This window comes from Vanellus vanellus, assembly GCF_965231255.1.
Source record: "Vanellus vanellus genome assembly, chromosome: 3".
Lineage (NCBI taxonomy): Eukaryota > Metazoa > Chordata > Aves > Charadriiformes > Charadriidae > Vanellus > Vanellus vanellus.
Window position 1 is genome coordinate 61,630,832 of NC_138907.1, and position 22,468 is coordinate 61,653,299.

The following is a 22,468-nucleotide window of genomic DNA, read 5'->3' on the forward strand; positions in this document are numbered from 1 at the left end:
TAAGGACCTGGCCTTATGCTTGCAATATGCCCACAAATACATCTTTGCAAATTAATTATTTACATTTTGGATTCACGCAGCCCTTATTAGAACACCTGCCCTACTTCCTCCTCTTCAACCAAATGTTTAACTTCCATCCTTTTGGATTCCTAAGAAAGGAATAAGCGAATGCTCAGCAATCCCGTTATACAGGTTTGAAAGTGATCTGGCCAAAAATCTTCCTGCTGCCTCCTCTCTGACCTGAACACAGTTGGCTCTGACCAGAAGGAAAGGGATCATAGGTTTAATGCAGGCTGCTTACTCCTTTTTTTCTCAACCCTAATACTTGTGTGAAAAGCAGCAAATGGAAAATTTCCAGACAGTTACATTTTCCAGATATATGAAACATCAGGTCAAAGGTCAAGTTCTGGACCCAAGCGACTTCTTCACAAAAACAGGGGGAAAAAAAAATGCAGGCAAAGTAACAGAGATGTGGGAGGACAGGAAGAACAACAACTAAAAGCAGTGTAAATAAAAGAGCAACAAACTACTTTGAACAGCTGAGGACTGAAAATTAATACTTCTTGTGTCAGAATATTAAGGGATAAATCTCCTTAGAGCACAATGGTATAGATTTCTATTTTTATATATCCACTTGGATAATTTTGTAATTCTACCGAAAAGTAAGTTGCATGTACTTATCTTGTTAAATTCTGTAATGATATTTTTAAGAAATCACATCTGAAAACCAGAACTGCAGAACTGAAAATATTTCCTTACTGACTTTCCTTGGTATAGCCTTAATGCAGGGGAGAAAAATTATATTATAATTATAATAAGTTTACACCAAATATTTTTAGCCACATGCAAGTGGTAAAACTTCCCAGCTGATAGTGGCTAGAAGCGTGAAAATAAACCAAAGCGAGTACGTGGCCCCTCTCCCATGTGGTAATAAACAGGAATTAAAAGGCAACAGGCAAAGGTATGTAATGCTGATGCTGAGATAAAACCAGGCCAAGCGTGTCACAGGGAAGCCTTTGGCCAAAGTTATTCTAGGCTGTTTCTAGTTCCTCTCCTCCCCATACCTAAGCAAACGCAAGCTTGGGGCTACTTCAGGTCTCAGCTGGCCTGTTCCTCTGGAGGCGTACACCATGCCAAGGAAGGGTTTTACCCCGCTAACAACTCGCCTACCCTGCAGCACCGGCTGAAGGACCCGGCTGCTGATCCTCCTCCGACACCTTTTGGCCATTCCCTTGGTGCACCTGGACAGACAGAGGCGTTTCCCCGCAGCTCGCTGGATGTGTCCCCAGAAGCCACCGCCGCTGTCAGCAGAGGCAGCACGTGGGTACAGCTTGATAGAGATGCTGCCCACGCAAGCGGGTCCCCGGTCATGTCAGACATTGTTTTCACGCCACCAGGAGAGAAACTTCATCTGAACCACCAACTGTGCTCTGGTGACCATTTGTGAGGCTGCAATTTATCACTGCTCTGAGCCAGAAGAAAAATAACCTTTTGCCTCGGCTTGTAAAACTGAGTCAGCTCCTACTGCTGGCACAGGAGGGTCAGGCAAATAGTTTTGCTGAGCAGGCTGAGCTGGGTGGTGTGCCACGGAGCCGGGGCAGGAATACAACACGCAGGGGATGGGGGCGAAGTTTGGGAAGCGATGGAAGACTTCTGCCATGAAGTCAGCACCCGAGTTCACTGCCAGCGGGTGAGAGCTGCTCCTCAAAGCAGCACACCCCGGCCCCTTCACCACATCCAACGTTCAAGCAATGGCTGCCTGAAGTGCTAAAACCCTGAGCTATTTTGCTCTTCCACATGAAGGGAGCTGGGGAAGGAGGTACTCCTCCCCATCCCACCTCATCCCACCCCACCCCATCCCACCCCACCCAGCACCCTTGCTAAATACAATTCTCTATAAAAGATTACCCATACGCTTTTCCCTTTATTATTACCATCTTTAACCAAATCTTTCACAATTAACATGCTTATAGATCTGAGAACAGGTTTGGTTTTGGGGGCTCTCATCCCAACACTTCCTCGCGCTTAAGTACTTTAACGAGGAGCTCTTGATCTACAAATAACAGAACATTTATGTACAAAAAAACCTGAGGAGCAATTTGATCAGTCATGTAATTAAATCCCCCGTACAGGACAGCCCGGAGCTTGCTGTGCTGCCTTTTTAAAGCGACATTTGCTTTTACACTGGCACCACTTCAACACCTTTTTTCTAGTACAGGAAACAGTATGTTGCACTTGTCCAAATGTGTGTAAGTCAAACTTGAAGCAAATAGTTTCTTTTTGTGACCCCTGTGGCCTCAGAACCCCACTGGGGAGGTCAAGGACACTTTTAAATCCAACCAGCAAATTTCTCAGTGTTGCTGTCATTGCAAATGTTTGTACAGGCTATTAGCTTTGCAGTCTTTGTAGAGAAAACTGTGTTTATTTTTAAGTTCAGTTTTTTAGCTGCCTTTAAAATGTTTGTCTTTGTTGCTAGATACCAGCTTGGATAAACAATAATAATAAAACTCCAACACACTCAGAAGAAACTATTAATGATTAAACACAATTCCTCTCACTCAAAATGCCAATTTGAATTTGTCAACTCTAAAGCCACAGCCTGTAAAAACTGTTCATACCACTCTGTACCTATAATATCACAATTGTGAATACAGCCTAAGTCATCTTCTTTGCTATGAGGAAATGGGAGTTGCCAAGTTGCAGCTGACTTTTGTTCCGCATCATGTTTCATTACTCTCTCCATCCTCAGCCGCACAGAAAACAGCTGTTTTATTCCCTGTATCTTGTTCTTTATTAGGGACAGGGTGGGGAAAATCAGGCACAAGCTGACATATTTGTCAGCCCAGCTGCTCTTCCTTTGCCGATTTAAACGCAGACGCTCAGGTCCCTGTGCAATTTCCGATGGGATTCAGTTATACTTTAAAAACCAGTGTGTTCCCTTTCCTACACAATCGAGAACAGTAGTTCCATCAAGCAAGCTGGTAGCGCCGTAAACCACTACAGCAACACACAGTGGAATTATCGTACTACCTTTATGTAGATTTGAAGGCTGTATTCAAACACAGTTTGGACTCCAATTTTTCCATGGAATCAGTGTTTACGGAAGCGAGGCACAGATAATCAAAAAGCTTTGGTTGGAACACACTGCAAACGAGAAAGCTGCTCCCCTTCTGCTCAGCGCACCAGCGGGATGCCGTGCCGGGAGAGCACCCCGTTTGCTGCACACCCCGGGGGTGCCGACGGTCATGGAGGTGGGGCTGGAAACCAGGATCCCACCTCCCTGTGAGAGAGCCAGCAGCACGCTCCTTTTAGGGACAGGCACCAGCCCAGGATTAACCAAAGCCTCAAGTCCTCCTGGGAGGGAAAAGGGCTAAAGAAAAGGGCTTGGTGAGGCCTCGGGTGGGGAGACATCCTCTTTTTGTCAGAGAAGGCACTGAGAATACGCTCGGTTTTTCCAGCAGATTCTTCCCTTAGGGGAAAATAACTACTCTGTAAGAGCATTATCAACACGGCAGATACATAATTGATACCTTCATTTCCCCACTTGCTTGTCTCACGCTGTATTTGAGGTCCCCACTTCTCCTCTGCTCTCTGTTAATAATGAATGACTGTATTATCGCGGTGCTTAAGAGGGCTGGTCATAGATCAGGACCTATTTGTGACAAGAGCTGTACAAACAAAAACCATAAAGACCATTCTTGCTCCAGCTCTAAGTACAAAATGAAAGAGAACAGCTTGAACAACAGATTTCCGATTTTTCATTGCCACCTGCTCAGCTGTTGCATTTGTAAGAGCTTTTAGCTATCAAAAAGTCCACACGATTTTGTTTGCAGCATGTCCTTTCCTAACACCTCTCATTCAGGCATTGCCGTTGAGCAATCATAAAATATATCTTTGTCATCTGTAGGCTAAAATAATGCCAACTTGAACTTCTATGTGCCAGTTTAAACTGAATTGTTTTAGCTGGAGTTGGCCGAGCATCCCTCGAGGCGGAAAGCAACTGCCCACAGAAGAAATACCAGCCTCCATCTTCTCCCTGCCAATGCATTTCAGTGCTATACTATTACAGAGCCTAACAATATTAATTCAGTACTTAGGTTAGGCACACATCATTCATGAGAGTTTCCAATGCACCAGCGATGATGCCTGTTTTCCTGAAGGACCACTGCGCTGCTGTCTGGGAACTGAACTCTCCTCTCCTCTCCTCTCCTCTCCTCTCCTCTCCTCTCCTCTCCTCTCCTCTCCTCTCCTCTCCTCTCCTCTCCTCTCCTCTCCTCTCCTCAGCCAGGCACAGGTAGGAGTCAGCAGTCATTGTAGCCCAATGAGAAATTTTACGTCTTCTGCTTACCATTAAGATGTACTCAAGCTTGTCCTGAATCAGGTAATATATTGATTTATTTACTTTGTACAAAACCCAATACGGACGTCAAGAATCATTTAGCCTACTTTTGCCAGACTAACGCTGACAGAGGTCACTCCTGCTATATGGAATGACATACTTCACTGTATCTCGTACTTCTTAAAGATTCTCTTTAAACCCTTAACAAAAAACAGTTTTCATTGGATAATTTTTTTTTTTTATTATTATTCCTTATGACTGCAGAGGTAAACCAGGCTATATGACCCTTGAGTAATTACACGCCAGAATAGAAATGAAAACACCAAAATGGTTTACTTTAAAAATTGAGTGAAATTGCAGCCCTTCTCATAATTATAAGGATTTAATTAATTTTATGATTACTTTAATTCTGTGGTATCTTTGTGAGTGCCATGACCATGCTGATATAGATGAACTGAACAGAAAAGCTGTGTTTAGCCCTGTGCTTAAAAGTGCCATAGTAAGAACTTGATTTAAAAAAACAAAGGTGGTGCAAAAAGCCCGAATATAACTGGCAAGCCCTGCACCTCCTGCTAGCAACTCCAAACAGCATTGGAAATTCAAAATCCTCCTAAGTAAAGTATGTACAGCATCAGGGTTCACCAAATTAATCTTTGGCTTTATTTAAGCTCTGTAAATTTTTCTTTTTTAAACTACTACCAAATATTTTCCTAGAGAGGGAACATTATGTGACAGAGTGTTCGCCTGTTTCCAGCGGTGCCTGGGAAAGCGAGCCATCCCTTAGGAAAGCCCACAGGAATACTTCAGAAATTCCTGTCAGCAGTTTTTGCCTGTCCCAACTGTTTCTTGTGCTCTCATCCTGGGCTTTCTGCAACTCACGAGGCAGCCGATGCACCCAACAAGGGACAGAAAGGGCTATTTATCTGCTCATTTAATGACAAATCAATATGTGGATAGAGTCTCCCACAAAGAAAAGAGCAAATGCTGGTTTCCACTGGTGGTCTTTCTATGGCGGTCTTTCTCCAAGGGTTTGCCCAGAGGGGGGCAGCCTGTCCCAGCAGCCAGGGCTCGCTGGGCTCCCTGCTCAGTAGCTCCCAAAACAGCATCGCTGTGGGGATCCGAGGAGGGAAAGGAAAGCGGAGAGCCCGCAAGATGATGGATGCTCTCGTCCCCGCGCCATTGGGCTGCAGCTCTGGTATGGCAACCAAGGGTCGAACCTAGTCCTTGTGCACTTCTGCAGGCATGACGCCTTCGCAGCCATCCCCCCAGCGCCGCTCTGACTGCCTTGTTTGAAGCCGGTTCAGCTCCAACCTCGACGGAAGCAGCGGAGGGCCCTCCTGCAGCCTCTGGCCATTTACCTCCCTCAGAACATACCTCCTGGAAAATTCTCTTTGCTGTGCTGAACAAAGCTCCATCTCCAGCGAAACACGCTTTGTACAAGAGCAGGTTTTGAAATAGAAAGTTAATAATTATTCCTTAAAAGAGCGCCTTCAAGCAGCTTACAAACAAATGACGGCAACCTTCCCGAGCTTAGGGGAGTGGTTGTGACATTTTGGAAATGAAAAGAAGTGATAAAGGGTTCAGTCACTTTTCTTGCCTTGAAAAAGGTTTATAATTTTCCCTAAACCTCCCTCCTATTCTTCCCAACACTCAAGTACTCAGCACACATATTCAACATTTTTAGACCCTGCACTCACTTTGCACCCTGGCTGGATGCTAAGCTCTGGGAGGGAGCCGCAATTTTCACACTGGGAGGGACCCAAAAAGGGACCAGTGCATCCCACCACGCAGCTCCTGCCCCACACAGGCATTGCGGCACATGGCAGCTGCTGAACCGACAGCAGCCTGATGTAGCAGGACTGTCTTCTCCCTTACACGCAGAAGGTACGGAAGGACATCGCTGGCTAGTCATACTGAACCTTTCACAGGTGGTGCTCACATGAGGTAAGGTATTTTGGGGAGAAAGCTGAAACCGTGATGAAAACATATAAACGCCACATAATTAAAATTGAAGATGCCCGTGTTATTGTTTGGGAGATTTTCTCTGTATCAATACAGATGTATAATACAAGGAATGTAGGTAATCACAACAGCACAGCCTGACTCAGGTTAAAAAAATGGCTCGAAAAGCATCATTAACCTTCACTGAATGTTTTCTTGTTCTAGAAGGAATACAATTAAATTAAAACCAACTGTTAACTGGCTCCTTTTTTTTAACTCCTGTATAAAACCAGGAATAATGTACTAAACTTGAACAGCAGAGATATGCATGATGTAACTACAAGGTTTTTTGGCACACCTTATGACATTCCATGCTGTTATGAATACTGGTTACGGTGAACCAGTTCTCTAAGAATTTTCACTTAAACCACACCCAAAAAGTTTCACATTTGTGAACACGTATGTGGCCCATTTCAACAGAGCCCATATCAGCAGGGCCATATGTCGCTTCAGCATTATAAAGGCTGCCCTATAGGGTTTGGAGAGGTGTCAGCATGAGGAGGACCAGCACGGCCAAGCACCCAACCGATGACCCACTGTAAGTCAGCCCCCACCGGAGCGGCTTGGAGACACTGGAGCGGCCTACTGAAGGGTAGGATCCATGGATTTTGTCAGGGTCTCAGGGAAAACAGGATGCTATCTCAGCCAACACAAGCTCTGAAGAGGACAAAAAACCTTCAGATGTCACCCCAAAGCTCCCAATCCAAACAGCTTCCTTCCGACCGAGCTCCATCACTGACACTGCCTTCTGGCTCTAGTCAGCCCCTAAAGCTAACTTTAAACTTCTGTCTTTTAACGCACTTGGGAATCAAAGGTTTGAATGGACTCTTAATTATATTTCCTCCCAACACAGAATTCCAATGTATAATTAATTACATATTGGGGCAAGTTAATCTTTGAGAAAAATTAAGACGAGATAAATAATGAATCATCGAACATCAGGTTGGAAGGGACCTCAAGGATCATCTGGTCCAACTTTTCTTTGGCAAAAGTACGGACTAGACAAGATGGCCCAGCACCTTGTCCAGCTGAATCTTAAAAGCGTCCGATGATGGGGAAAGACTCAAGCAGGGCTTCTGCATGCCCAAAATAACAATACTGACTGGGTATGGCCACAAAAGTCTCCCACTAACAGTGAGCACTGTATGCAAGTAAAATTCCTGGCATAAAAATAATTAAAAAGGAAAAAATAATGCATTACTATGGCACATACATTTTCTTCAAGCTCAAAATTCAAAAGACTCTATCTTAATTTACTTATGTATCATGCATACCATGGTTTATCACTAATACTGCACACTTTTATGTAGACCAGCACTGCAGCAAGGGCCAGAGGAAGGCCAGGCGCCGGTGGCCAGGAATGCCCCCAGCTGGGATGCAGGGCTAAAGGGACTGTGGCAGAATACTATCCTTGGTGTGCTTCAGTCAAGCTGTTGAAAAGAATGTAATCGTAACTTAATATGAAGTCAAAGTACTTTTCTGGGGTGTATCTGGATATTGTTTTTATAAGCACAAAAGTACCCGCCAGTAGGAACAGGTGAGTAATCGGTGAAAGTGCTGGAATTACAATAACTAAAAACATTAGTGTAGGTTTTTTGGGCAAGGAAAAGTTCCCATTAATAATTTCACCGACATGACTTTAATACGAGTAACTCTCTTTTGGGGCAATTACAGCAAGACTAGAGGAAATGGAGGGCTGTATCCACAAAACTGAAGAATTCCATTTACCTCCAGCTTATGGCACCTACCCAGAACTGGGGAGCCCCAGAGCAAATTCCTACCCCAAACCTACCTTATTCTACTACCAGGGAGCTCTGGGGAGCGTTGCTCCATCTCTCAGCTTATCTCATCCTCCAACTGCAAGCAGTTCTCTATGTCTAAATCCAGTTGCTAGTACCAGAGCTCTGACTTCTCTATTTTAACGGATAAGAGACAAGAAATATTTTGAAAAATTGTCACAGTTGTCCTGAAAATTGTGCTACAGAAATTCACAGCAAAATATAATGGCAACCATAATCCGATGCTAAAAACTTTTGCAAGTATATGTGTCTGTACACATATTTGTATCTCTCAGGAGACTTCAGCCATAATTCTCGGGTTAGAAAAAAAAGTTCTTGCAAATATATCAGAAAAAAAAACATCAATACGATACCAACAATAATTGCATTGACATATACTAATGGTTGGCTTTCTCACATAATTTCATAGCAACCTGCTGGGCTAGAGAAGGCTACTGGAAGTCCTTACAAAAAACTTTCCACTTTGCTACCCATCTCCTTGAAGGTGCACCTCTTGCACCGCCTCAGCACTACTCAAACTTCCCTCCCTTCTCTCTCACCCCAAACACACTCCTCTTTTTTTTCAGCCCTCAAGAATGGCATTTTTTTGTTTGTCTCAAAACTTTTGCTACCACCCCATATGTTAAAAATAAAGCCAAAAACGGTAGGTGCAAATATTGAATTATAGAGGAAGACACAGAGTAAGACAAAAAAACCTCTCTAGATTTGCTAGTTTTCCCCACATTGACATCAGGGCATGCAAGTAACCCCTTAAATCAGAAAGAATGGGCTCCATGCTGGTATTTTTTTTATGAGAATAAACTGCCTGGTATTTATTTGTTTTTAAGAAATGGCTAATTTAATTAGCAGTGCTGTGTCTGTTCTTCCTCCACTCTCTCCTCACTCTTATGTGGTATTTATTGCATAAAAAGTAAAAAAAATAAACTGAAATAAACCTCTGGGCCCATATATACAGACGGTGTATCAATTTTTAGGGGGTTAAAAAATCCTGATCTGTGCCACCAGACACCTCTGTGCTAAGGAGAAGGCTCAGTTCCGCCCTGCTGGTATACATCCCCTGAAACAAGTCCCCAGGGAAAAAACAGGTTGCCAAACATGAGAAACAGTAGCGTTCCCATCCAGGGACTGTCCTGGTGTAAGGATGTAATCTGCGAAAGCACAGGCAGGCAGGGGCTGCGGAGCGGGGCCTGCTGCCCCCGAAAAGCCAAAGGAAGAGTTAGCCACAGCAGCGGGGTAACTCGCTAGCTGTCTTCAGCCGTATTCCTCCACCATGGTGAACTCACTTAACAAAGGACTTTTTTTATTTTTTTCATCTCATCTTCTGGGGATGTTTCTTCTGTAGTTGAGGAAACCCTGAACGCACTGTAGGCTAACCAAGAGAGAGAGATTTTTCCTCTGCAAACAGATCCCTTAAGGACAGCTGGTTGAAAGGTACAAACACGAAAATCCACGGCCTGACTTGATTTATTTGTGCTCACTTAGTTCCTTGGTCTACGGCTTTCAGGTCTGGCATGCTCCATCCATAGTGAAGCGAGGGGATCACAATATTTCATTATCACACAAGACATGAACCCTTCCAGATCATGCCAGGGTGGTAAGTTGTGGATTTTACTCTTACACACTAACAGATTTTGCTGAATTTGCACTCGAGCAGTTGGGAGAGGCTTGCACATTAGCAGGGCTGAAATGGGGCAGGCGTAACTTCTGCCTCAGGGAAGGTAAGCATCAGTGGGTGCATCTTCAGCCACCGCAGCTTTTTCCAAACTAATAACTGGTCTATGCACTACAGTGTGCAGTGCTGTACATCAAATTTTGTGTCCAGCTTCTCCTGCAAACCAGAGAAACCTGCAAAGTCCCATTTAAAACGTACTGAAAATAATGCTTAGCTTTTGGATGCTTCCTACTGGCCTAGCTCTGTATTCTCAAGGTTTTTTTCATCGTTCATGGATGACAGCTAGAAAGGCACATTCTTTTTTCTTCCTCTTCTCCTTTCAAAAAGACATGGTGCTAGAGATCCAATAGTGACATTAAATACTTTTCTCTTCAACACATTTTCTATTATACATTTCAAACTAAGCTACAGAGTTTCCAGACGCGTTAAATGGCAAACTGCTTGCCTTGCTGTGTCTGGCTGAAATCACGCCCTCCTCCTCTTCTCCCCCTCCTTGCCTCCAGTAGTGATGGGAAAATTGAATCGGCAGGAGGAGCAGTGCCAGAGGGGAGTTAAGAGAGAGGTGTTGCTGTAAGAGTCCAAGATACTTGTTTTTTCAGTTTCAGGTCTCTCTCCCCCAAACTTTTCAAAAAAAAACTTTCTTCCTCTCTTCAGATTCACATTTACTTTACAACACGACACAGTTACATGATGGTATTGTCCAACAAAAGGCTTTAAAGCCAAGTGTCATGGTCATGTAGTTTCTGCAATGCTTTGTAGTTAACATCTCCTTCTCTCTCCTGCTGGCTCGTGTTCTGCTACTCTCTACGACTTTCTCCTCCAACTAAAGTATAGACCATTTTTCATTTCTGCTTGGTGTTTGTCCCGCTCTTGACAACTTGGCTTTATCCACAGTCTTAGTTATCCATTTTATTGTTCACTCCCTTGCACAGACAAAGGCTCTTTCATGTCCCACCATCAGGCCTTATATATTTATTTCTTCCATACCCTCTTTCCATGTGTCAAAAGCAGCAATATTCGAGTAAGAAACAACAATAGTATCTTCTTCCCAAGAAATCGAATCTGATGTCTTCTTATAAGGAGTCAGACCAGCTTTCCAAAACTTTTCATTTCAAGAATTTAAGCACAGGAACTAATCTGCAATTAGTGCAATTGTTTTAAATCATGTATGGATTTTTAATACCAATTATTAATACTTATATTTTCCTTCTTTTTATCAATCACTTGAACAATTCATCGGAAGAGAATCACGCATGGTGATGTAACATGTAGGACAAGAAAACCACTACACCCTTCTCTGTATCAACATAAAAGAGGCCAGATTAGCAGTGCACTGAGCACTTCACATTTTCAGAACAAGAATATTCTTAGCATCCGTGCCAAAAACAACACTTCCTTCCCCTCAGAAATGCAATAAATCTATAAAACTCCAAGAAACAAACCAGTAATCTTCAGACACATTGAATGAATTTACAGGAAAGGAAATGCACAGCCAGTTTTGAATTATTACCAATGAAATAAATTATAACGCATTATATATGTATAATTTAAACATGCCCAGTTTCTTGGCAATGAACTGTTTGGTTTGGGTTTTTTTTTCTCCTTGTAAAGACAGCTAGTATCTAAAAATCATTTCCCACCAGCTTACAACAACTTTAAGTGGTTACGTGAGTCAAACTACTTGATTGTATGCTACCGAATCTGTTTCACAAGCACACAATGAAAGTGTCATTTCTTTGTTGACTCATCCAGGATCTGGGGGGAAAAAAAGGAGAAAAAAAAAAAAAAAGCCTACAGGAGATTAGTTTTCAGCCTGGGTGACTACATTGCTTGTTATGTCATAAATGCTTCAGGTAAGTTGATCTCTGGGGGTTATAAGCAAGGAAAGCAACTGGGAGAAGTCACAAAACGGACCATCCCCCACTATTCATGGTCACACCACGTTTTTAACTCAGTGTGCTGCTGCGTTGGTGAGCTTCACTGGTTTGGTGCCCGAGCATTAGAAATCTCTGTGCATCCCTTAGACAGTAGAGGTGGGAGATCTACAAGCCACGCTGGGGCTTAGCAGGACCTCATGGGCAAAGGCTGGCTAGGAGTAAGCATCTCCGGCATCTCGCTCCCTACGGTATCTGCAAAATCTGCCTTGGGGCAGAGACAGACGTAACCTAGGGCTACAGCATCATGACCCTTCCATGGACTGCTATGCCTTTTGGCATCTGTGCAACAACACACACCGACTTATACTGGTATCTGGGATACATCAGCAGAGGACGCAGTTTGCTGAGGATGCAGACACGGACACTGGCTCACGGCGCTGGCTTCCCAGCTCCTGGTTTGAGAAGGACGACCACTGGTGCGTCCGACTGCAGCAGGCTGAGCTGCAGTGCAGAGCCCGGCTCCCGCTGCTGTGGTTTGTTTCTTCAACGTGCCATCCTCATCCTTCCAGCGACAGGCTGCCCTCCTGTGAAGTTTCCTGGACGCTCAGACCCAATTTCACTCACGACAAGTGCTATTTTACTTAGTTCGACAGGCCACCGAACAGAAGTTGGGATCTGAATTGCTTTCTGTTGCCTGCTCTCGTTCTGCAGCCACGCAGGCAAAAGGCAAGGAGAAGAGCCCTGTCTTCTTCGGCAGAAAAAGTCAAGCAAAATGACAAAAATTTTAGCGTGCATCAACAAAGCTTTGGGTTGCAAACACCAGAAATACAACCAGGGGTGCGGTGACAAATCCCCAGGCAAGAGTTAATTTTCTGAGCTGAAGCTTCAAGCATTGAAGAAAAATTCTTAACCCTGGAAAAGAGTCCCTGTGCACCTCTAAGTCTTGTCAGTAATGGCTTAAACTGGAAATGGAAATTATACGATCGCAGTGAAAACATCAAGTTTCATGGTCTATCACAGTTATTCTAATTGAGCAAATTACCTATGTAGCTTAAATCAATAAACATTAGAGACTGACTGTATTTTTCATGAATTATTTCTACACTATAAACTCCGTGATTTGTTCGCACAGAGCAGTAAGAGCCCAGGCTTAAAAGCCCAGCTAGCATCAAAGGTCTCCACACTACTCTTGGACTCTTCCTGGGCCACAAATTAAAACATTCAGATCCAGAAAATACAAAAAGGACTAAATAACACTGAAACGAGGATGGCCCGTCTACATGACAAGGATTTGCTGACGGTTTGGGCAGTTGGTCGGAGCGAAGACATCCTGCAACTCTAATAAAAAAAGGACATTCTCGGGGGTGAGGGATGCACGCTGATCTTTGGAAACAGAAACCATGACACAGTTTCAAACGTTAGGACAGCTGTATCACAGTCTAATTCTGCTCGACAATACATCACTAATTCATATGAAACCAAAGCAGGAATCAGAGAAGAAAAAGGCAACACATCCTTTATTGTTTACATCTTTTCATATAAAACTTCATTTTCACAAAGCTGTCATTGACACAGGATTCTGTATTAATACTCTGATCTGCCAAGTAACAGTGTTATCACAATTTTATAGCATTAAAGAGTATTATCCAACATACACTTAGTCAACCCTTTATCAATACAAAACAGACAGCAAGTCATTATCTTCACATTTTTTTTCTCATTTTACTCGCACGCAACCTGACAGCATACCCTAGACTTCCATACAACAGTGGAGCAACCTAGGTTCTCATTTCTCCCGAGCTTTTTTCCCCACTGACACTGATCATCACAGCTGTTCAAAGTAGTGAGAGAACACAAAGGTAAATAAGACCTTCACTTTTGACAGAGACTTTATTTCCAAGTGCTGAAAACCCAAGTCAGGGACAAAAGAAATTAATTCCTATGCAGCGACCTTGTATAAAGCCTGCAAGCAACTCAAGTCTTAAATCAAATTTCCTAAAAATGAGCCTCCACATGATGGACAGAGGAAATTGCATTGTCTGTACAGATCGTTAGTCCAAAACACTCTGTGGACTGCAAATAGGCAAGGTTGAATTGATTCACATATCATAATATCCAGAACAAAACGGGAGGAAAAAACAAACCCCAAAGAGAGGACACCCAGCACTGTTACCCATGTGATTCCGGTCAGAGATGGTGAGAAAACAGTCCATCTCCACAGCATGCATCACTCTGATGTTCACAGTGACCTTCCTACCTAGTTCCTACTGACCCATTTCTATCGACCAACATTGTAGGAAATAGCACACTCTGGAGCCCCACTGTAATTTTACATTTGCCAAAAAACACGCTTGACAATCTAGGGGGTTGCAGAGTTCACCTAAGAGGGGATATAAATGACTCCATTTGGTTCTTTGCCTTTGATTTTGTTTTGGGAGCATAAAATAAAACAAACCCTCTCTCACTGTCTGCCTACCTTCCCTGCTGATGGTTTGTACTTATATTTTCTTTCTTTTCCTTCTTCAGTTTTGCACATATTTTTAACGTCAGTATCTTTATGTGGCTCGAAACCAGACCTGACTGGTAGCTTCTCAGCAGCGTTGGCAAACCTTCTATTGGCAAAAAATTCTGTTGACTCAGGGGCACAGACAAAACCGAACTGCCTCTTCCCCGACACACGCCTGTGCCCCGGCTGCTGTCTCAGCCAGCCTCGCTCTCCGGGGTCTCTGGGGGGCAAAGCAGACCAGAGCCACCACTGCTTGGTGCTAGAGACATTTTATTGTCACCAGCAAACTGCCGCCTCTCTTTTTTCCTATGCCTACCACTGGCCCTGCCCAGACCTACTCGAGTGAAAATCCCCCTACCACTCTGTCACGATTCCCATTGGAAAACCCACACTGGAATCCGCCTTACATCAACTAGAGAAGGCAACGAATGGACACTTCGGAAATGACTTCTCTAGATAGGACTGAACGGCAGTTGGTTGGGGCACTGCTGTGGATCAGAAATATTCTTCTAGCCACTGTTACAATTTGAATAAAATGGGCAGAAAGAAGTTCTGGAAGCTGGCTGTTTGCTGAAGTATTTTTTTAAAATCCAACACTGATTGACACAAAGCATTAAGTGCACTCGTTTTTTTTTAATCATCATTATGTTTTAAAAAAATAAACTAAAGTGAAAAATAAATCCGAACCCAGCACTGATTCACAAGTATTTTTCAGCAATGTTACTGTTTCTTCATTTTTTAAGTCTCAAAAAGCATTAGCGTCCAAAATGAATAAAGGACAATTTTAGGTAGGTAAAAACATATGAAGAAAGATACAAACATCCAAGTCTTTTCTGCTTTTAATAGGTGGGACTGTGATACAGCTCAAACACCGATGAGGACTTGGGAGCTCTTTGGTTTTGTCCTGGCTGTATCTTGGGTGCTGACCCGCCTCCTTGTGCTCAGTTTTCCCATTTAAACCAATGAATATTATAAAAAGGACTGGAAAGTGTTCTGAAATCTGTAACAGAAAACACCACCTAAGGACAAGGCGGTATTACCCATGAGCAGTAAGAAAGTTGAGGAAGAGGATCTAGGAAGGAAGGACAACTGATCCAAGGGGTGGCTGAGGTCCAGCAGAGTGGGATCAGTTGTCAGTGGGGCTTAGCACAGGGGGCTCAGGAGGAAACGAGATCTCCCGTGAGCTTTTCATCTGGGGGAAGTATCGGGGTGGTCATCCGAGAAGAGAACTCTACACAAACCCAGCCAGCCCGCCGAGCTCTGCCACCCTGCCCACACTGACCTCCCGGGAGCCAGCTCTCGTTCCTCTTGTGGCAGATGAGGAAGCTGATGATTAACACTACGAACAGGTGATTAGTGGCTACCAAACACCAGCACATGAAGGCATCTCAGCCAGCATGCCTGAGATGAAAGGTCACATACCCTGGCAGCTAAGTGAGGACAATTCCTGGTCATCCTTGAAGCAGCCCCAGAGTGAGAAGAGGTGAGACACCGACCTGGGACCTGTTGAGCATTAGGCCTTTATTTTCACACACACATCTTCCCGCGGTTCACATGTGGTTCCTGTGGTGTGGCTGGTCCTCCGTGTCCTTACAAGATCTCAGCTCTCAGCCATGTCCTGTAGCAAAGGCTCAGATTGCAGCTCCTCTGCAGGGAGTTACTGCTGCAGCCGAGGAGCTCGGTCTGGGCCAGCTAGCAACAACTGCTGAGGTATCTGAGGCACAGTTTTGCTCTGGCAGGTCATGGAGTATATGGCAGCACCCAGGAACATGGAAATACATTTTATATTTAAAAATGTGGACCATTTTTTTCTCAATAAATAGTGATACATTCCACATGCTCATACTCGGATTCTCATCAACAGCACAAATCAGAATGGTTTTGGGTGCCGAGACCTACATTTTCAGTAGTTGCTATTACTTTTTCTATTTCAGCTCAAGACACACAAGGACTAATTTTTTTAAGAGCTCTTGCAGCTCCCGTTCGTAGCAGGCAAATTTGTGGCTACCCATTCTGTCTGAAAACATGGGCTTTTTATGCCTTTGACTAAGTATCTAAAGTACCCACTCAATCAGCCCAAAGTCCAGGTCAAATTGCCTACTTAATTAACCCAAATTCTGGAGCTGCCACAATTGTAGCACCATCTGACAACACTGGTAGGATGAGGAAAGAGTTTCCCATGCTCAAGATCCACAAAAACTGAAAAGCTTTGGATGTAAATTTAGCAGCAACTGAAAACAGAGTTCCCTTTGTACTCATAACTCTTCCATAATTTACAAAAGCATAAAGAAGGGAAAAAAAGGAATAGGACTCCCAGTGCAGTATTACAAGGATTCACCCTCAAAGTCCCCAGTCAATGTAACCCTTGCAAAAAATAAGGAAGATGACGCTCTCTGCCCAGAACTTACTTCGTGGCTGTGGACAAGTCATTTAGGGCTTCATATCAAATGGGACCTGACATCTCAGCTTTCCGCTCTTTTAAAGTGCGCCAATAACTGAAATGACCGGCTAACAGGTGTGTTGTGAGTAGCTCACTGTGGCTGTAAATACTCTGAGATGCCCTCCTGTAACGTGCAACGATGTCAAAGTTCTTCCGCTTTTAAAAGGAAGAGAAGCTGGAGGAGAAAAACCAACTTTTTTTTTTTCTTCTTCTTTAACAATTATTACTGCAAGGACTTGTCTGCACATTCAGATTCATAGTGGACTGAGTCAGGATGAGAATTTAAGGCTACAGCTGAGTATCTCCGTGTCCAGCTCCTCAGGAACAGAAGTGCTTGCTCCAGAACAGCACCCTCAGTAAGGCTCACAAGTAGCTAGTACCAAAGAGCACTACTGGAATAACTTCTCTTCCCAGACAAGTCCTGAAATTGCCACACTGATAACCAATTGGCTTGTTTACCAACACCTACAGCTGCTGAAACAAATATTAGTTTTCCATTTCATTTCAGCATTAAGATAAGGTTGCCCCATTAAGGCAATTACAGTTCCTCTGCGCAGACACAGGTGAAGCTGCCGTTTCCTTGTCAATGAACAGGAAATCCCATAAAGCCAAGAGAGATGAAAAAGAGCAGTCTGAGAAACATGCTCACTTCTGACCTATGATAATCATTTCACCGAGTGCCAAGGTCAACAAACAACAGGATCCTACCAGCGGCCGCTTTCATCTCATGGGGGGAGCTGGGTGGGAAATGGTTTTCCTGTGCTGTCGAAGCACATTTTCATGTGCTTGAAAAAACTTTGGGTCTGTAACAGGATGAAACGCAAGCCTGACAATCTGTGTTCTGTTTCTGTAAAACGTATATGACGAGAGGAACCCCCGTCCATCCCAGAGTAAACAGGCGCATGCATTACGTACTTGAAGCTGCAGGTCAGCAGAGGGATCTGACCCCAGTCTTCAACTGGCCCCAGTGAGCACCCTGACCATCGGGGCAAGAGGTTCCCGAGACCTTCCCTTTGCAGCTTGGCCTTCCCCTCCACATACCCTCGGCTGTGCTCCACAGACTCCGTGCTGAACTGACGGACCTCTTCCTCGGAACGCCGGCAGGTCTCTTTTTACTGCAAGTTTCATTCTCAACAAGGCATCGCTATTCAAGAAACAACAAAAATCTTTTGCCACCTAACTAGGTCTGCTTTTACGCGTTATCTTCCCAATATACCAATCATGCTTCCACTTGAGGACCTGGCTGTTTCCCAGTACTGTGGCTGGCACCGAAATACACAAGAACAAATCCCAAAAGAAAAAAAAAAAAAAGACTGAAAAAAGTGCACCGCTCTGCTGCCCTTTGATAAGATATAGATCAGAAAGCAGAAGTGATAGCCTTTGCACATGATGGCTGATAAGACCCAAAAGCACTGATCTCCAGCCAATGAATGGGGAGAGAGCAGTTAATCAAGTCCTTCCAGGCATGGGAAAATCAAAGAAGATTCTTCTTCATATGAAGAGTGGTTGAAGGAGCTGGGACTGTTTAGTTTGAGGAGGAGGAGGCTGAGGAGAGACCTCATCACTCTCTACAACTATTTGAAAGGACACTGTAGAGAGGTTGGTGCTGGTCTCTTCTCACAGGTAATTAATGACAGAACAAGAGGGAATGGCTTCAAGCTCCAACAGGGTAGATTTAGACAACATTAGGAAAGAATTTTTCACAGAAAGAGTGGCGTGCATTGGAACAGACTGCCCAGGGAGGTGGTTGAGTCACCATCCCTGGACGTGTTTAAGAGACGTTTAGATGTAGTGTTGGAGGATATGGTGTAGGGGAGATCTTTGTAGAGTAGGGTAGATGGTTGGACTCAATGATCCCAAGGGTCTCTTCAAACCTAGACAATTCTATGATTCTACGAAAGAAGAGGAAGGAAGATGAACAAGGACAGTATGCACTCTTCCTTTTCCATATATCTATACTGTCTATACCGTCTTCCCAAGCCCTCTTGCGATCACTGTTTGTTCACATTTGCTAACCATAACAAATAACAAACAAACCTTAGAAAACGCATCTATATGACTGAAAAGCTAGAACCGAGGAGAAGGAGCAAAGGATTGCCTGGTGGGTGTCCACAGGCACCTGACCTGCTTTGCTGCCCACATTTACAGGCATATTTATGGGAGATGATTAAAGCCCTGATCCTCCTGTCCAAAATACTTCAACACCCACTCACCCGCAGCTGACGGCAAACTCTAGCTAGAGAGCATTGCTACTAAAGAAAGTTCCAATGGGGCAGGAAAATCCGATTCTTCCTCTTTTTATAGGCACTCTAATCCAACTGGTATGAGTCAACACTTGCCCAGCCGAGAAGGACTTTGAGTTTTATGGTTAGACCTCAGTCTTGCACTTAACCCAATGGGAAAGTGCCACTAGGACCTCTGTCTCTTTAAGTACTTGAGCACATATTTCCCTTTCCAAGAGTAAAATCTTTCATTTAAAGTAAATCTTAAAAAAAAAATTAAAAATGCAGGACATTTGCCGGGGTCCATGCTGAGTATTGTATTATGCATATATTTTATCTCTTCTAACACTCTATGACTTCCAGGAAAAATCTTTTTCAGTTTTCTACATCAAACCATGTTCACCAAACCAATCCACCCGAAGGCCCCGCAATGATTTCCCAGTGGTGCCCTCCCTTGCGCCCAGCCAACAGCCCCTCTGAACCCTGCAGGGGCACAGCAGGGATCAGAGGGCGGGATCTGAGCCCTCGAAGGCTGGCATGGCCCGGAAAAAAAAAGGGAGCGAACAGGCAAGTAACTTCTCACAGCTGCTTTTGTGTGGCTCACTGGGGATCTGAATGCACTATTGATTCCTTAACACTAAAACAGATTTGTAGCCGCTGCGTGAGCAAAACAGGGATCTCCTTCAACTCTAATCTCTAGCAGCTGTCAAAAGACTTAAATGGCTTGTAGTTGGCTGGCACGCCAAAATCAACACAGATTGCCTAAGGGGCAACCTGTCTGAACTGGAACCGATGAAAGTCATTATCCTGCCCCGATCAGAGCTGGATGGGTCCTCCCAAACTTTGAAACGCATTAAGCATTCAGACCATACCTGCGCAGGAGACTAGAGAAAAACAAATGACTGCACCCCCAAGAACTCGTGCCACCCAGGAACCTACTTGCTCTGGTGGTTTGTTGTTGAGGATACATTCTCCCAACATTTTCAACAGCATTGAAAGCACAATGGGATTGCTCTTCTGTGAAACCTCCTGGAGGCACTACTACCAGTGTCTCATCACAAGTGCCTTGCTCTTCAAATGGCGGTAACTAGAATTTACTTGGAAATACTGAGGTAACATCACCGTAACTTACATCTTCAGATAACTGTCTCTTATTGCTCCTGATTGAAAATCTTGGTTTCAGTTAGGAAAGAACTGCAAGGGTGACTTTTTTCTTTTCGCTGAAACTAGAAATCCAGCCTGTTAGTGTTCTGCCAAGGGAACACAGGCACCACAGCCCCCTCCCAGGCAACATACCCTCACAATAGGCTTTTGCACATACAAGTTTGGACACATTTTTGTACAGGAAGTTTAACAAAAACTTTTAACTGGTCCATCTGTTTCCTTACATCTGTTTCCCGACGTGTACCTTGATATAATTCTAAGGTGCTGGCTGCTGGGTGAAACCTTCAACGGGATGGTGAAATTTATTGGGAACAGTCAAATTTCTCTTTCATGCACTGTTTGACAGGAGAAGAAATCATCCAAGATTTGGACTTGGATAGTATGATTGGGAAGTTGTACCACTGGCAACATAATGGAGCTTTTCTGAAAATATATATGTTATTACTAAAACTATTCTTTGAAACACCCATGAAGAAAAAAAAAAGGGGGGGGGGGGAGTTTGTTTTATTGTCTCCTATTTGACAAAACATTCTCACATTAACAGCAATAAGCAAATTAAGAATAAAGTTCAGCCTTCAGGATTAAAGTCTACAACAGGATTTGTTTATATTTTTCAGTGGATGCAAAGGAAACAAGCGTTGAGGAAAAGCATGCGTGCAGTGACATTTTCGCAGGAAACTTTAAACCTCGCTGGAGTTAAATCAGATTCTACATCCTATTATTGTGGGAAGAGACCCGCACTGTTTTGCTGTAACCAGAACACACCGGGTTATCCTAATAACACGCCTCCAAACAGCATTCCCGAGCAGCTCATACTATCTTCAAGAAGTTAATTTGCACACAGCTAGGGCCGCTTTATTGGAAGAAAAGGAAAAAAAAAAAAGAAGTTCCACTCACACGCTATTTTATTTATTTTCAATAGTCTGCTTACACATAAAACGTCCCGGAGCCAAAAGCGACCAGATGGGCGGGTCACTCGTCGCGCTGCCGGGCGAGGTGCCAGAGCTCCTTTCCTTCCCCTTTTTTTCTTTTCCCCTCCCTACTTATTTATTTATTAAAGGAGAAAAACGGGAGTCCCGAGCCCCCGGGGAGGTGGGGGGCCGCCGCGGAGCCCCTCTCCCCGCCTTCCCCCCGCGGGGGGCTGCCGAGCCGGGCAGTGCAGTGCGGGGAGCGGACGCGTCGCTGCCGCCGCCGCCACCATCCCCGCCGCGGTCCGAAGGAACCGGCGGCGGCGGCGGCAGCAGCGCCCCGGGCAGCGCGGGCACCGCACCCCCGCCCCGGGCAGCGCCGGCTGCCCCTCGCCGCCGCCCCGGCGGGTCCCCCCCGCCCCCGCCGCTCGCCCCTCCCGCCTGGTCCCACCGTCGGCACCTCCCGGTACTCACCGCCGGCCGGCTCCGGCAGCGTGGAGACCGAGGTCTGGCCCATGGCTGGGCCGGGAGGCGATCACGCCGCCCGCCGGGGGCGCAGCCTCCGCCGCGGCTGTTTCCGGGGGGGCATCTCACTTTTCGCCGGGGCCGCGCTCCCCGCCGGCTGCCGGGGGGCGGCTGCTCCCGCCGCGGCTGGGGCTGCGGGCCGGCGGCTGCCTGTCATGCCGCCGAGCTGCCGGGCCGCCGGTCGGCGGGGTACACCGCGGCCGCAGCGCAGCGCCCCCGTCCCGTGTCCCCTCCCCGCCCCGGGGCGCCGCCTCGCTCCCGCCCGCCGGCGGCGGGGGAAAGGGGGGGGGGGGGGGGGGGGGGAGGCTGCGCTCCCTGCTCGCATACCCGCTGCGGGGCAGGGCCAGGGGAGGGGTCCTAAAAGTCTTTAATTAATTAAAGAAAAAAAAAAAAAAGAAGGAAAGAAACCCACCCTTAATTACAGGGAGATTGGGAAAGACGGTGCTTAACTGACGAGCCTTCAGGCACTGCCAAGGTCCCAAGCCCCTGCCTAACTCCTGTCCTTCTCCGACGTCCAAAATGTCGGTCCAGACGGAACATTATTTCCACCCTTTCCCTGCAGGTCCCGGGAAAACGCGTGGGACAGCCGCAGGGAGCGATCCCGCCACTGATCGCGGGCGCTTCTCTGCTGGCAGTGGTGTCCCCGGCTTTGCCACTGTCACAAGTGGAGAGCGAATGGCCGGGCACGGCACCTTGTGGGGCCGTGGTGTGCCCTTGTTCTGCTGCAACAGAGGTCTGAAGAAGTGCCCAACCCTTGCCTCTCTCACAGAGGCATCAATCGAAGACAGGAACGCTTCTAATTTTGAAAGAAAGAAGATAGTCTAAGACAGCAGCATCCAGACAGCGCTCTGCCATAACAAGCGACGTGAAGGGACATAATCAATTGAATACACTAATGTGAAAATGGGGAGAAATAGAGATTGTGCATAGCACAAGGACAAAAGGTACAAAGGTTTCTTTTTTTTTTTCTTAATGCACAACTATAATCTAAGCAGTGATACAAGCTTAATGCAAA

At 45.2% G+C, this 22,468-nt stretch overlaps 1 protein-coding gene across 3 annotated transcripts in view; it reads right to left on the minus strand.

Moving 5' to 3' along the window:
* The window catches only part of PHACTR2 (phosphatase and actin regulator 2), an 82,052-nt gene extending 60,433 nt beyond the window's left edge, over positions 1 to 21,619 (minus strand). For all 3 annotated transcript variants that reach the window (XM_082481290.1, XM_082481289.1, XM_082481288.1), the window contains exon 1: positions 21,403 to 21,619. In XM_082481290.1, the coding sequence (XP_082337416.1) occupies positions 21,403 to 21,445 (43 nt within the window). In that variant the 5' untranslated portion in view covers positions 21,446 to 21,619. The remainder of the gene's footprint in view (positions 1 to 21,402) is intronic.
* Between the last annotated feature and the right edge of the window lie 849 nt (positions 21,620 to 22,468).